This window comes from Phoenix dactylifera, chromosome 1 (genome assembly GCF_051530095.1).
Source record: "Phoenix dactylifera cultivar Ajwa chromosome 1, Ajwa_hap1_PhDact_Kaust_v1.1, whole genome shotgun sequence".
Lineage (NCBI taxonomy): Eukaryota > Viridiplantae > Streptophyta > Magnoliopsida > Arecales > Arecaceae > Phoenix > Phoenix dactylifera.
In genome coordinates, this window is record NC_143190.1 from 59,458,765 (window position 1) to 59,474,726 (window position 15,962).

The following is a 15,962-nucleotide window of genomic DNA, read 5'->3' on the forward strand; positions in this document are numbered from 1 at the left end:
AAATAAAGGAATATGGTTGTTATCAATCACTGCTTGTGTACTTCATGAAAGCTTTATATCTTGGCACTCACATGACTTGTTGAAAATAACAATATTAATAGTAAATTCTATCACATAGTTATGATCAAATGTTTGATGCAATCTGATATTCCATCCACAAGGAAACACCCCTTTTGAACCATGATGGGGTCAAAATGGACCATACAGCCCACAACAAAAAAGGGCCCAATTTCAGCCCAATAGACACCAATGCCGATCAGATGTATCCTCAGTCTGGCCCAGAATCAGCCTGACTTCGGACTCTACCAAAAGTTCCTCCGCCCTCCTTATTCGCTTATGCACCCCAGCCAAGCTCGAGGCGCTCTCCTGTATTCGCCGACACGTCCCGGCCAAACTCGGAATGCCCGCCTTACTCGCCGACGTGCCCGACCAAGCTCGGGCGCCCTCTCCAAACAATGCATCCGACCCTCGAACTTGGGGCACACTACCAAACTCGGGATGCTAGGCCGACCTCAGCACCCATCCAGCCGACCTCGCCGAATGCATGATGCAGCCTCGGCAAGCTAGGACTCACGAGCCACCACACCCATGTGCATGCATTTGTTCTCCTACGTGGTTGTACATTGCGACACCACCCCACCATGCTTCGATTACCGGCCCAGAACGGCCGGGAGCAACATCTCGCCGTTCTCAAGAACGGACTCCACTGTGCGCCATGATCAAGCCCAAGCAGCGCGCCACTCCCACTCATAATGATAACGGGCCATGCCCTGCTACGACTGTCAATATTTCGCCATTCCCCAGAACAGACTCAACCGCGCGCCACAAACTAGCTCAGGTTGCGCGCCATTCCCTCTCATAATGAGAACCGGCCATAACTTCACCACCTAAGCGCTCCTATCAGGGCTATAAAAGCCCCCAACAGGTAATCGCTAGAAGACTTTGGGGGCTGAATAGACAAAACTCTACTTTAACTTGATCGTCGGAGGGTCCTCATCGAAAACACCAGTGATGCTTTGTACAAGTACACCGTTGACCGCAGGAGGCGGCTCTCTCCGTTTTCTTCTTTACGTCGGCAGCTCCCTCGACTCCTCCGGCGTGGTCACCCTCGGGCCAAATTTGAACCGCAACAAACCTATTCAACCATAAAAAAATAAAAATCCGTTTACAGGGATTAGACCGGTTTGGGAGCTAAGCCTCTCCCACCCTCTACTTCTTGTCTACCACTCAATGACCAGCAACTTTCTAGCACATGAAATGGCAATACTATTTTTTGGAATACCATAGGCAGGCATGCAAAATTGCCAGGACATTTGAATAATTGTGTGAAAACACAAGAAGCAAACAAATCTACCCTAGTTCCCCAAGTTGCTCTCTTTGTATGGCGTCACACTTCTTAAAGCCCAACAAAGTTATCTAGAATGTAGATTCCCAGAGCAGTACTGAACATAACCTAGTTGAAATTAAATTGAATATGTTTAGCGAAACCTAAGACTTTATAAAATATGATTGACCTGTAATATATACAGGAACAATTGTCGGCCTTTTTTATACCCAGAACACCTTCATCCTGGAAGGTCGGATAAGGAAAGCCACAAGAAATGATATAATTTTAATGAAAATTCTAAATTCTACAACCACCCTCTCTGGGGTTCAGTGGACTAAAAAAGAGGGACTGGACAATCCAAAAGGAGGACCAGTTCCCCTATGTCGAACACCATGTTCGCTCATGGCATCCGCAATATGATTGGAAAAAGAAAAACTTCTCCCCGGTCTATTCGTACTTTCTTTGCTTTCCCAGGAGCCATAATTTTCTGATTTTATTTATAACATAATCAAGAAATATGACTAGATGGAATGGCATGAGGACATCCGATCATTTTCATTCAGCATTTTGTTGTATATTACTGTCAATCATACCCTGAGAACCTCTATTCTCAGGACAGTCTGCAACACCAGACAGAACTATTTTATTTCGCACTTTCAAGGGCAAAGCCAGACATGGAGGCAGAGAATGTTGCAAGAGATAAACAGCTGATAAAGTATCAAGACAAGAATATTGGCAAGGATTCATTGAAAGCAAGCCTTTAGTCCAATGGAGAAGTGCAAGGAGTTGGGAGGGATCAAACTTCTACCTCACCATATCCTAAAAGGTTAGCTGTTAAAACATATGCAATCATGATAAAACACTGATGCATCGTTTCTGTGAAATAAAAATTGTAGTTGATGACCATCAAAGTTCAACAAAAACTCGATGTAACCAAGACAGACACAGAGTTGGTGTCGAGATAATGGACGATTACTAGTAAATGCTTGATGAACCTGAAAAAATGACATTAGCCAGGGATAAGTAATCATAAGCATCCAGCCTTGTCCGAACTATTTTTAATCGGCTTTATGGATCCTCATATGCCAAGCATTCTTATTTAAGATGACTTCTGATATTATCTTGTAGTAAACATCCTGGCATTCACAAATATTGAAATTGGTTATCAACATAACAACAACATCAACCTCTTTTATCTGAGCTTGGTTCTGGCATTAGCCAGATAGAGTACACAAATAATCCCAAAAATTTGATCAATGCTTGACTAAATTATGTAAGCTTTGTGACATTGACTGCCAAGAAAGAAACAACAAAATTTCAAAATGGACTCTGTATTTAAAATTTAGTACAGAAGCTGGTCATCAATGACTGAAACCAGATGACTACAATTTCAACCATCCCTCACCTTATGTAAAGAAACATACCAGAACATATAACTGAAAAGCAATTACTTACAAGAAACCATCAAGATATGAAACATTTGCATCCACTGAAAAACATCAATAAGAGCACCATAAAGTTTGATCCATAGCTACAACATATTCAACACAAGTAATAAGTCATATTGGCAAACATACTGAGTAGTCAAAAACTTAAAGGGGATTTTCAAGGTTCTAAATCTTTTATATATCCAAGTCAGTGAAAGGTTGCGCTGTATATGTATACGTAGCATAAGGAATTCGCAATAAGGTGGTATTATTTGTGTCTGTACAGGTTTTCAGTAAAACTCGCAGGGAACAGCTCCTTGAATGCTTGTGTCTGTTACATCTAAAAAGTTAAATACAGATCTTTAAATTCCTATGGAATAAAAAAAATCTAAGTTGTACTCTTAAATTATTAGAAGCCATCATGCACATATTCTCCTCCTTGCAAACTAATCTGCTACTTCATATGTAACCCCTACAATGAGCAGCAAACTGTCTATATATATACATACACACACATACATACAACATAAGATAGAGATAGAGAGAGAGAAAGAGAGAGAGAGCTGGACTTGGCTACACTCTAGTAAATCTCCATTTACATTCAGTTGGATCTATATTGGACAATGAGGGTCCCACATCGATAATACGAACCATTGAATGTGATATACTATCTCTCAACTACTTAAACACCAAAAATTATGTGATTTGGAGATTCCTAGCCTATACATCAAGTGAACAATATACAACATAAGATAGAAATAGAGAGAGAGAGAGAGAGTTGGACTTGGTTACACTCTTGTAAATCTCCATTTACATTCAGTTAGATCTATATTGGACAATGAGGGTCCCACATCGATAATATGAACCATTGGATGTGATATACTACCTCTAAACTACTCAAACACCAAAAATTATGTGATTTGGAGATCCCTAGCCTATACATCAAGTGATCAAAAAATATAAATAATTTAATTTTATTCAGACTGTCCAAGTTTTTAACCACTTAATGCATTAGTCGCCTCCAAATCATATGATTTCTGATCTGTGAGTAATTTAGAAGTAGTAGATCACATCCAATAGCTCAAATCATCGATATAAAACTTTCATTATCTAATATATATCTGACCGGATTTGAGTGGAGTTCCACTAAAGTGTAGCCAAGGCTAGCTTGTATGTATGTATGTATGTGTCCCCCACATGAAGATTAATCTTCATGATAAACCGTATTAGCTATAAATTCAATCTGATTATGGAGAGATGGGATTCCAACACTAATAGTCTAATATAGTTAAGTTCAAGCCAAAAGTTCATCTAAACATCTAAGGTAACACATCAAAAAGTATGGTGCATCGCAAATTACCAGTAGCCTTTTCTCCGCCACCAACATGCTCCATTCTTTCAGCCAAATCAACACTGAAGATCAGCATCTCAAAGAACCGCATGTCCTCTAATGACAATAATTCAGCTTATTAGAATAATCCTCGTTTTTCTGCATGAAAACCAGCCAAGCTTCACAACCTAGTGACATTAAAGCTTCATCAATAATCACTGTTAAATAAAAAAATCTAAGGACGCAAGGCTGGTTATTTCAACTAAATAAAGGTCTCCTAGAACTGGCAATGAATAACACACTTGCCACTTAAGCAAAGGCAGGCTCTCAGACATAACTATATTTATTCACTTTTCTAAATTTACAGGCTAAGTCAATTAAAAGAAGAAGAAGAAAAATTGCAAACACATCTAAAAAGTTTCTCTTCTTATCACTTGATGAATCCTAAACTGCTCCTAGAAGCCCCATAAAATGGGGAAAAAAGCAACTTACCTAGAAGAACAGGATATTTATTTTTTTATTAAAAAAAACTATGCCCTTTTTCACTATTGGTCAGAGCAACCCACTGCTATTGCAATAATTACATCTCAAATTCTCTAGCTGTCCACCAACCACCAATTTACCATTCCATCTTTTGAATCCTTATGAGTTCGCGATGAAGCCTAATCATGCAGCACCTCGTGACCAGTCCAGAAAATGAAGTAACAAGTCACTCTCGTCAATTGATCTTGATGTGCTTGATTGACCTTTGAATAAGCAAGCTTATCAAGAAGTAATCATGTCGTTGACGAATAAATCACTAATGCAACCTTGGGCACCAACTAGTTTCTCCAATTCTTGATGTTGAGATGGGTAGTATTCCTGAAGAAGCGCAATCTTGCATGTATTTCAACTCGTATCTGCTGGATATGGATAAAAATCTTTGGTCTATACTGGTTATGCATTCTTGACTGTGACTTATGGAGCTTCACGATCATCATTTTGTTTATGCCAATAGTTGGGGACATGCTCTAGTGATTCTCTTCTACCAAAACAGCTGGATGTTCCAATGGATCATTAAAATCTCTTTGTTGCTATTGATTCATTACAGACAAATCTGGATTTATTGATAGTCATGCTTCTCCAAACTTTACATAGTATTGCATCTCTCTGGTATAGCTTTCAAATGCCCTCATGCGACAACAACATACACTGCCACCACTCACTCTAGAAAATCACTCATTACATGGACATCCATCCCATTCACTCTTGTCAAGATTTTGAAGCACCAAGAAACATCACGATAGCATTGCATTGCCTACTAAGGCTATTATGATTCAGAGCCAACATGCCTTGCAACTTATGATCTTCTGAATGACTTTAAACCCAAACTTTCCTCTGTGTCCAAGTGGATCTACAATAGCTACAGTCAGAATCCTCATAAGGATTCAGCTATCAGGTTAAAAAAAGATATCATCTTTGAAAACTTCTCAAATTTCCATGTTTCTCCTAACACATAAACACAAGGAATATGTTCTATCCATCAGCCAACATCTTCCCAACAGTTTTCATGTAGCAATAACATTTATACAACTCCACGACATGCATCCTAATGCCTACCCGCCACTATATCCGTCTTCACCAATCTACGTTATGGGCTTTCCACCTGACCCCTAGTTGCAACCCCCTTCTTTCAGTATCCATATGCGCAAATTCCCGACCTAATCCCGCGGAATTTATACCTCGTAATCTTTCGTGAGCGCTCAATCTATGCCATGCCCATTAAGTGAACACAATCAATTCATATTATACAATACAAGCTTTCAGGAAACAACAGAGACAGATTCGCAAAAGAGAAACACTTGATTCAATCTGTAAAACATACCATCGTCATAAAGTTTGCTAGAAGGGAAAACACCAGAAAATAAAGTAGCAGTAGGCTATCACGTTTCTCTAATCACTCGAAAAAGCCAAATGGTCAAGAACACGATCTATGCCATTATTGAAAGAAAGAAGATAGCGGAACCCATTTTTCATATTCCTCAGAGAAATTTCCTCAGCGGCCTTCCAGCATCCTCATCTTGCATGTGCTGCCATTGAAATCAGATAGTATAAAATATAGAGAAAAGAAAGAAGCTGATCTGGGGGAAGATTAGTTAAACAGGAAGTAGATTTTATCCTCATCTATGAAAATTGAAAAGATAAGGGGTTAGAGTTTCGATGAAGAAAAGCTGAGAGGGTTTCGAGAGATTAGGGGGTTAAAAGCAAAGAAAGAGGAAGGCGGAGAGGGATCGGGAAACGTACGAATTCGTTGACGATGCCCTTGTAGATGAGGATGGGGACGGCGATGCCGAAGATACCGACGATGGCAAGGTTGCGACGGGTCCAGCGGAAGTTGAACTCCAGGTTCTCCCTCCCGGCGTTCCACTCCTCGATCCACCGGTTTTTGTTCACCTCCATCCCGCCTCCCATTCTTCTCCCCCCCGACGATTTCTCTGTCTTTCTCCCTTCTTCTCGCTGCCGCTCCTTGTGAGCTCGGAAAAATTTTCCCTATTTTTATCTGATAATTTTTATATTTTTGTTGCGGTTCTAAAGACAATGGGTCAGATACGGACGGCAAAGCGGTTCGGACGAGATATTATATGATTGCATCCAGATTGGATTAAAAATTTATCAACTAAAATTTATTTATTTATTTAATATATATGAAAATTTTATATTTGAATTTAATTAATTTAATAGATAGATAATTTGATCATGTGTAATTTATTTACTAAACATGCCAAATTAAATTTAATGGGTTAAACGAGTTGAATGAGTTTAAACGGATTAAACAGATTTAGTAGATCAAATTAAACAGAATAAAAACTAGTTAAGCAAATTTTAAATGAGTTAAATATATTTTAAATAAATTAAATAGATCTTAAACAAGTTAAATAGATCAAATTATAACTTAATTAATTTTTAAAAAAATCAAAATAAATTAAATAGATCAAAAGTCTGAATATAAGTTCAATATATTTAATAAATAAATTTAAATAGATTGATTGCTTATAACCTGAATCCATTTATGTTAAATTTGTATCAGCTTAAAATTGGTCGAGCTAACAAGTTTTATCATAAATTGCCACCCTATTTTTTGCCGCTATCATACAGAATAAGAGGCGAGGTAAGAGCGACCCCGAGCCCAAATAGCAGTCCCTCTGCATCATATAAGGAAACAAACAGTGTCAAATCGAGAAACAAGCCCCAATTATCCTTCACGAGCCAGACAAGAGAAGTCATTGGATTTTCCTCAGCTAAGATTTTTTTTTTTTTTAGTGTACCGGCATCTCACTACAAACCGTGAGAATGTCCAAAATAATCAAAAAGCAAAACACGCTCTAATGTCGCACGACACTTGCTCCAAACCTCCTCATAGAACGACCTCAGAGTGGTGTACTGCGAAAGAGGCGATCCAGTCCGCCGTACTGTTCGCCTTCCGAAAGACATGCATGGCTCGGAAGGAGTCCAACTTCCCCACAAAATAGCAGATATCACAGACAAGAGAGTGCAAATCTAGCTTGACACGCCCGCTCCGAATTCAGTCGACCACTATAGTCGAGTCTCCTTCAAATAGGACCCGTCGAGTACTCAGGTACATTCTGGTCTGGACGAGGCCCTCCCATGCCGCTCGCAATCTGCCGCCTTTACCCGGAGAAGGGTAAAAAATTTTTAAACGGTCAGGAATAAAAATTGCTTATTATAGTTAATCACTCCATTCATTACATAACCTTCTGTTAATTTTTTGTTCTTTGGTTAGATATAGATTAAAATAGAACATATATGCACTAGTATTCAATTAGGATCTTAATAAGTCTGAAAGTTATCAACTTGTTAAAAAGCAAGTCTATACAATTTAATGGCGTTTGGTGATCTAAATAGGATCATCGAAGCAATATTAAATTATTAATAACCCTTATCCCAAAGCAATATTATCCACTGATGATCTAAAATCATTATGTTGAATATAACAATAATATATTATAATAATATATATTGTAAATATAATATATATAAATATAATATTATGCTTTTTTTTTAATATGGTTTCTGTAACAATTCAGGACCAAGCTCTGACATCCTCGTAAGGCTAAGGGTTCAAATCTATTCAAATCCAATCATAAATACTACGAGCGGTCTGTGGTCAGCTCCAATAGATCCATGCTGCAATGTTCTCTAGTCCACATAGGGTATGTGCCGGGGCTGCTCTGATATCATTTGTATCAACCTAAAATTTCACCCAAAATTGCTAGCCAAAAGTATTATTTAGATTTTTTGATTCTATATAAGTATCCAAAATTTATTCAGCAAATAATCGATGTAGGACTAAACACACGTCTAGGACCGACTCGAGCCTCGGGCCAATGGAAGGCCTCCGGAAGGCGGAGGGAGCAAAGAGATTGAGAGAGAGAGAGGAAAGTTTCTTGCGTCTGACCGTGACCAAAAGGAAGCAAAGCTGCAAAGGCCCCATATAAAACGGAAACAGGAGCTGGCTACGAGTCTTCCCCCTTGATGGAAGGGAGGTGGAGAGCTTCCTGGCCTGCAGAGGGGCAATTTGGGAAGTTGGGGACAGTAGTTTTGTTTTGGGTGGAGAGGGAGAGGGAGAGGGAGAGGGAGAGGGGGAGAGAGAGAGAGAGAGAAGAGGGATTAGGTTGGCTTGAGGGATTTGGTTGGCTTGATACACGCCTGAAGCCGCTCTTATCTTTCATCCCTTCTCTTTTTTGGTTTTGGTCTTGGTTTTCCTTCCCTCACATTACTCCTGCTCCAGCTGGGCCATCAGGAAGAAAGATAGGGGAATTGAAGATGGACTTCTTGGAGGGTGGAGATTCTTTTAATTATCTCCTCTCGGTTTCTTCTCCCCTCTGGGTGGTAGAGAGAGAAAAGGAGGGAGGGGGTTGAAGAGCTGTTGTGCCGTGATGGTGCAGTTGCTGCTTGGGTACTCGCTTGAAGGGGAGATGGTGGGATGGGACTTTTATTAATTAGATGGAGTGAATTTCCCATAATGCCCCTACTTTCTCTTATGGAGAGGTCCCTTTCTCGATAAATTTTTTCTTTAGCTTGACCATGAAGTGCCATGGGATGACCTTTTCCTATTCTGCTCTTGTTTGACATGGTAAATAGTATTGCCAAGCATTATCTTGGATATTTAAACAGTTTTATGAACCTTCTTTTAGAATAATTACTTTTCTGTATTTCCATTCAAAAATTATATTAAATTAGAAATGCTTCTTGCCTATTTTTTTAGATTGATGTATCTTTGTTGAAATAGTATACTTGATAGCTATCTATTTCCATATTTTTTTAAAATATTTTATATTTATTAAAAAAATTATTATTAAAAAGAAAAGAGGTCTCATTCATTGGATTCGCCTTAGGCCTCCAAATGTATTGGACTGCCCCTGCACAGGTCTGTACGGATTTTTACTAATTTGATCCTACCAGCTGAGCATGGAGTATGGGTGAAGTTCTTTATTTTGCTACCAACCAAGGCATTACTGGGCATTGTAGAATGTGATTCTCTGTGGCCATCGTTCACGTATTGAAATGGGGTGAGCGAATCCCTCGGTTCATAAGGCAGTACGTCTTTGACCTTTTACGGGTATTCCAAGGCTAAAAGATACAACGAGTATGAGCAGAGGCAAATAAGATTATCGACCACATGAATATTGAGAGGACTCGATGGCGAAATATTGACCGTTTCATGAATTATCCTCCGGAGGTGAAGTTTTGCCGTTCAAGGATATTCCAGCCGTACTGGAGCAACTAAACTTAAGTCTGTCACTGGTCTCGCTGAGAGAGAGAGAAAGAGAGAGAGGCCCTGTTTGGAATAGAGATGGCTGATGTTTATTCCCGTTCATCCTCAGGATAACTGCCAGATTCTCGGAGGCGTCGGGTAGGATAATTTTTTCATAATATCCGGTCAAAACACAGTTTAACTCGGTTAAAGTATACAAAATAAAAGTCCCATAAAATTGGAGGCGCACCTAGCTGTGAATTGAATCGTCTCAGTTATTACTCATTATTTTGAAAAAAATTTTAAACTCGGCAGTCCTCTATTTTTTTTTGCTTTGGGTAGTCTTCTTATTAGTCATGTAACTGGCTGTACTTATGAGAACAGTGTGAGCCTTCGTTGTAGTCGGATCAAATTGCTAACTCTAAGTATGAAAACCTTGATAAACAAATACTCATGGCGCCACCATGGGTGGTAAGCTTACAGGGCGGTGCCCATAACTTGCCCATTCCTAAGCGACAGCCTCGATGCTCTCTGGGTTTTAGGCAGAAGACCGATCGAAGGACGAGGGTTTTGGACCTGTTGGTCATCCATGGCGTCTAGGGTTTCTTCGAAGGGAAAGGGCAAGGCGGCGAGGGGATCCAGGGGCTCCGACGGGCGGTCGACGGCGAGGTGCGTGAAAACGTGGAGCACCTGGGCGATGAAGAAGGCGAAGGTGATTACCCACTACGGCTTCATCCCCCTCATCATCATTATCGGCATGAACTCCGAGCCCAAGCCTCAGCTCTCGCAGCTCCTCAGCCCCGTATGAGCCCTAGAAATCCCTCTGACTCCCCGATCAAATCGCTGGGAACATCGGGATCGTTCCAGGGTTGGAGTAGATTAGTCGGAGATAGTTGGTAATGGTAGGTCTATAACTCTATCTTTAGTATTTTGGATCCAAAAGAATTGCGTTTGTAATTTTCTTAGATGGGTTGTGATCGACTGTTGAAAATACTTGAAATTTTATGGTTCTGCTTCTTTTCATGATGATATAATTCAACTTTTAATGGACTGAATAGTTAACGTCCATATTGTACTTTAGTTAAAGTCAGGATTCTTTTCGATCTTTAATCCGTGATGATATTGTCAATCATGATTGGAAGTATCATTTTGTTGGTATCGCAGTTAAATATCAGAACGAGATGTTTGGTTAACGTTTTTCTATTCATTTTTAGGCCTTTTTTTTTGAAGATTATATGGTTGCGTTGCTTTTTTATTTTGAAATAAAATTCTACTAGTTCTTGACTGAGCACTGGTTGATATGATTGTTACTATTTTCTTCTTCTGGTATTGCTGATGCGTGGATCCGTTTTACTATTTTGAACTTTGAGCCATTCCAGTTGGTATATGGTTTAATTGGGGTTTATTCAACGGAAAATGTTCCTATGAATTAGACTATACAAAACTGCTTGCTAGTTTTCTGATTTCATCTGTTTGAATCAGTTTCGGCCAAGACATAAGCATTCACATTTGGTTTTCATAATTAGTGATGTTTTTCGAATGAGAGAAGGCTATATCTATCTGTTGCTGTTGGCATGTTTATATATGAAATGTTTCAGCAGGAGCCTGACTATATCAAAGACTTCTACGGTTTGAATTGGGTGATGATGCTAGGGGCCTCTGCACTCAAGTGTTTATTTTCTCCGGTTTTTTTTTCAACAATTTGATGATTTATATGAGGTCCATTCTCTGTATGCCCACAAACTTTGGTCAAGCAAAATGTAGAAACACTGCATCAATTGATTTTGCTATTGTTGGTTTGCTTGCTAGCCATCATGAAATCACTTTTCTGCTACCATTCATTTTGTTATGTTTCAGCAATATGCTCCATACCTTATGGTAATTAAACGTTCAAAGATTGTTTCCTGCCTTGTGAAAAATCGTGCTGCTGTGATCTTCTTAGAAAAGGGTATGGGTGAAAACTGATGTTGGTTTAATTTGGTGGCATCAAATGTTGGGCTGGTCCTTTTGGTGACTTCTTTTTAAGTTCTTGTTTATGAGAGGAATACCTTTCTCTTTTGTAAATTATGGTTTTGCAACTTTCTGTACTTCTTAATATCTTTCTCTTCTATGAATTATGGTTTCTTTTCTTCCCATAGGGGACAATGAGCAAATTTGTTTTCAGTCTGACAGTAAAACATGGTTAGGGGTTCACCAGGTTCTGTTTTCTATTCTACTTGACATGGCATTATGATTAAAATCACCAGCACCCAGATTGAAAACTTTTGTAGTCTCTCTGTTCACTTTGCTGATATCGGGTTGCCTTGTGACAGACATCCTCTACCCATATCTGGTTGTTTGATCAAAGACTGGCTCATTGCATGGTAAACTTCTGTTTGGTAATCATTCTTCTTTATGCTCACCTGTTCTCTAGTTCGAGGAAGAGAGCAACATAAGAAATGTCTTGATAAACCATTTGGCATGAAGACAGAAGTATTGGAATCCCACTTCTGCTGATGTGGTGATGTCTATGAGTTTTACTTGTTTTTTCCATCCATATTTTCATGTTTGTACTGCATATGCAACTAAACCCGACCTGTTTACCCAGAAAAAAGTTAGTTAAGTACTAGGGAAAGATTTTAAATGAAATCATGAGTGTGGAAAACTTTCGAAAGTTAGTTATGACTACTTTTCTTATACCTGGCATGCGAACTAGATGCTGTATCTATGGACATATAAAGAATCAAGTACTATACCATCTCTCACAATTTGGTTCTTGCATAGTTGCTTCTCTGTTATCATCTTTAATGTTTGTTTGAAGTATGTGGTTCCAGAGCTCTTTTATACCTTTCCTCCATCATTTTGAAGCAACAAGGTACCCTCTGTTAAATTGGGATTTATAGGCACTTTGATGAACCCTTAAAAAAAAATTATGCATCTTCATTACCATTTCATTGTTTCCAAGATTTTCACATACCACTATGATGAAAAAGAGCCTTGGTGCAATTGGTAAAGTTGCTCCATTGTGATATCTCCAAGGCTATCCTTTTTTATGACACAAAAAGAGGAGAAGAAAGAAAACTATGCAAGTATTTTGAGAGGATGAGAAAGTATAGAAATAAAAAGAAGTTGCTGGTATTCCAGTGAGGGTGCCATGTAACTCTTCCTCTGTCTGTGATCTTTTTCTTATCAATTAGTTTCCTGAAAAATGAAATGACTATTTATGACTCTGAGACATGGTCTTTCTGCAAGCTGACCAGCGAGCATATATGTGATAAAGAGCATATGGTCTTTCAGGATGGATACATGACAACGAAAACACGGTTCTAGTTTGAGATCTCCATGCAAAAAGTCCATTCATCATCCAGTCCTCATATCGGAAAATCTTCATATTGATGTTTTTAGTGAGCGGCCATGGAGATGCACTGTTGTAGAAGATAGGTACCTTTGTGGAGTTTTTTTTTTTTTAAGAGAGAGAGAGAGAGAGAGAGAGAGAGAGAGAGAGAGGGAAGGACAAGATTTTAGATCCCCAAGTCACTGGTCGCAACTCTGAGTAATTCTGCCAAGTGAATATGTTGACATCTTCGTATAGATGCCAATATTAATACACATTTATGACTGAAACAGTGTGAAGCTCTACTCCTAATGGATCAGGTGGCAAGTGGCAAAAGATGCCAATCTTGATACACATATGCTAATGCCCTCTCGCCTTCATCTTCTTTCTTCCTCTTGGCCCGGAGCGCCAGCACCGCCACGCAGCTGCCGGCGGCTGGCCGGGACCACGCCGCCGGCACATAGATGATACTCCTCATCTCATCTCTCTCTCAATCTATCCAATTTCTCCCTTCTCTCATCTTCCATCATTTTGTGTATCTAATTGGTGAGAAATCTCTCTCTCCCTCTTTATTGTGATTTTGCCTTCTAATCTAATCAGGTTTGTAGGCAAATAATATGAATTGATACCTTCTACTTTCCTCCAAGGTAAGGTAGAAGAGTGCTTACTTTTTCTTTTTTTTTTTCATTCTTGTACTGTGAAGAGCTCATACATTTTAAGTAGTTCTTATTAACGAGGTGTTTTATTTTCAAGCTTCCTCAATGGGTTGTGAGAAGATCAGAAGAATAGATAAGCTCAGGAACTAAAGGAGCTCTCAACAGGTTAATGGTTCCGCTGCTTAGTCATTTTTGGAACTGTCTGCAAAGCCAAGATGAAGAGGAGATTGGGTGTAACGACTCAGGACCTCACCCAAAATGGCTAGCCGGAAGTTATTATTTGGGTTCCTTGATCCTGTATAAGTATCCAAGATCTACCCAGCAAATAACCGATGTGGGACTAAACACACGCCCGCACGGGTCCTCACATACTCCCCCCGTTCAAGCTCTGACGTCCTCGTCAGGCTAAGGGTTCATATCTATTCAAATCAAATCACAAACACCACGTTTGGTCCGTGGTCAGCCCAAATGGATCCGTGCTGCTGTGTCCCCTAGTCCACATAGGTTATTGGCCGGGTCTGCTCTGATACCATTTGTAACAACCCAGGACCTTACCCAAAATGGCTAGCCGAAAGTTATTATTTGGGTTCCTTGATCCTGTATAAGTATCCAAGATCTACCCAGCGAATAACCGATGTGGGACTAAACACACGCCCGCACGGGTCCTCATACTGGGTGTTAAGAATTTAGAAATGAATACCTTCTTTCTTGCAGAATGGGCCTGGAAGTACCACACTGATCGGTTGCGAGCCTCTTATTTCTATGGAAGATTTTTGGGACCGGGAGTGACGAGGGAGGGAGCAGCTGCTGGTTATTCACCGATTTGGAGGGGTTTAAACGAATGTTTACAGGCATTCTGGAATTGCACGGCTTTTGAAGTCGGTGATGGGAAACTGGTGAGGTTTTGGGAGGATGCCTCGTTCGGAAGAAGACCCTTAATGTCACTTATTTCCTAGCTTACCTGGCTCCAAAGCAAAATGTCACCGTGGCTTCGCAATAAATTGATATTGAAGCAGGGGGGTTGTGTAGCAACAAGAATAATTGGATAAAATAATAAAAAAAATTGCATTCAAACTTTAAACCAAGCACATAGCACCAAACTTTGACATGGTTCAGCCAAAATGCCTACATCCATATGGAAATGAGAGATCCACATATGGAACATTGAGCTAGTAAGTAATCTGAACATGGATGAACTATCGTACTTTAGATCCTTAACCTCCATACTTGAAGAGGGTGGGCTTTCAAAGGTTGAAGACAAGCCTATGTGGAAGCTGACAGCCAACAATTCCTTCACTATAAACTCCCCTTACCAGTTCATAAACTTAGGAGGCCTAATTTGTCCATTCCACAAAGCAAACATTATGGAAATCAGGTTGTCTACTTCGTGGTGTTCGTTGGGAAAGTATTAATCATCTGATGTTCCATAGCCAGTTTCCCGAAGCTATTTGGAAGGAACTCAGAGATCGTCCGGGTGTTACAGGAAGGCCTGGGTCCAGGATCTCGTTGAGAACTGAATGGAGATGCAAGAGAATTAAAAGAAAATATAGCATGTCACCGGAAAAAAAACATCAACTTTGGAAGGAGAGAAATGCAAGGGTGTTTCTCTCTAAGAAATCTTCCTTTGCAACTGTTCTGATGAAGATAATTAAACAGTTCAGCAACTGGAAGGAACTTTGCTATGAGATATCTTTATGGTGCCACATCAGGAGTTTGCATCCAAGCTATATAACCCATAAGCTAACTCAGCCAGCGCCTGTTCTGTTAGGCTTTCAGAGGCGAGTCCAAGTAGCCGGCGCTTCCGATGAACTGATGCTGTAATCGGCATATTCACCTCTTATAGCCTTTGGCCATTGTAACTTCCTTACATTAATACAAGCTGGGGAGGAGCCTTGCCCCTCTCCTTTTCCTTAAAAAAACTTAACAAAGTGTTTTAATTGCTCGATCAATTCAATTTTACAGTACAAGCACTTTAACATAAGATATCTTGGCAGATAGAAAAAGCAAATGGAGGAATTCTTTTTGTCAATGAGGTCTATGCGTTTGTGCCGAAAAAAGGAGGCAGAGATTTGGGCTTGGGGGCACTGGAAGAAATTATATCAGCAATGGAAAGCAGAAAAAATATGGTTATATTTGCTGGCTACCCCAAGCTAA

The 15,962-nt window shown here is 39.7% G+C and overlaps 2 protein-coding genes across 2 annotated transcripts; one reads left to right on the forward strand and one right to left on the reverse strand.

Moving 5' to 3' along the window:
• Positions 1–5,905: 5,905 nt before the first annotated feature.
• Positions 5,906–6,657, reverse strand: LOC120103788 (uncharacterized). The gene is made up of 2 exons (XM_008811805.6): positions 6,368–6,657; positions 5,906–6,153 (listed from the first exon to the last, which is right to left on the reverse strand). Exons 1-2 carry the CDS (start codon positions 6,533–6,535, stop codon positions 6,106–6,108), a joined length of 216 nt encoding a protein of 71 aa, XP_008810027.1. The 5' UTR covers positions 6,536–6,657; the 3' UTR covers positions 5,906–6,105.
• A 3,681-nt stretch (positions 6,658–10,338) lies between these two features.
• Positions 10,339–10,971, forward strand: LOC103721539 (mitochondrial import receptor subunit TOM7-1-like). The gene has a single exon (XM_008811806.6). The coding sequence runs from the start codon at positions 10,429–10,431 to the stop codon at positions 10,645–10,647; it is 219 nt and encodes a 72-aa protein (XP_008810028.1). The 5' UTR covers positions 10,339–10,428; the 3' UTR covers positions 10,648–10,971.
• Positions 10,972–15,962: the final 4,991 nt, after the last annotated feature.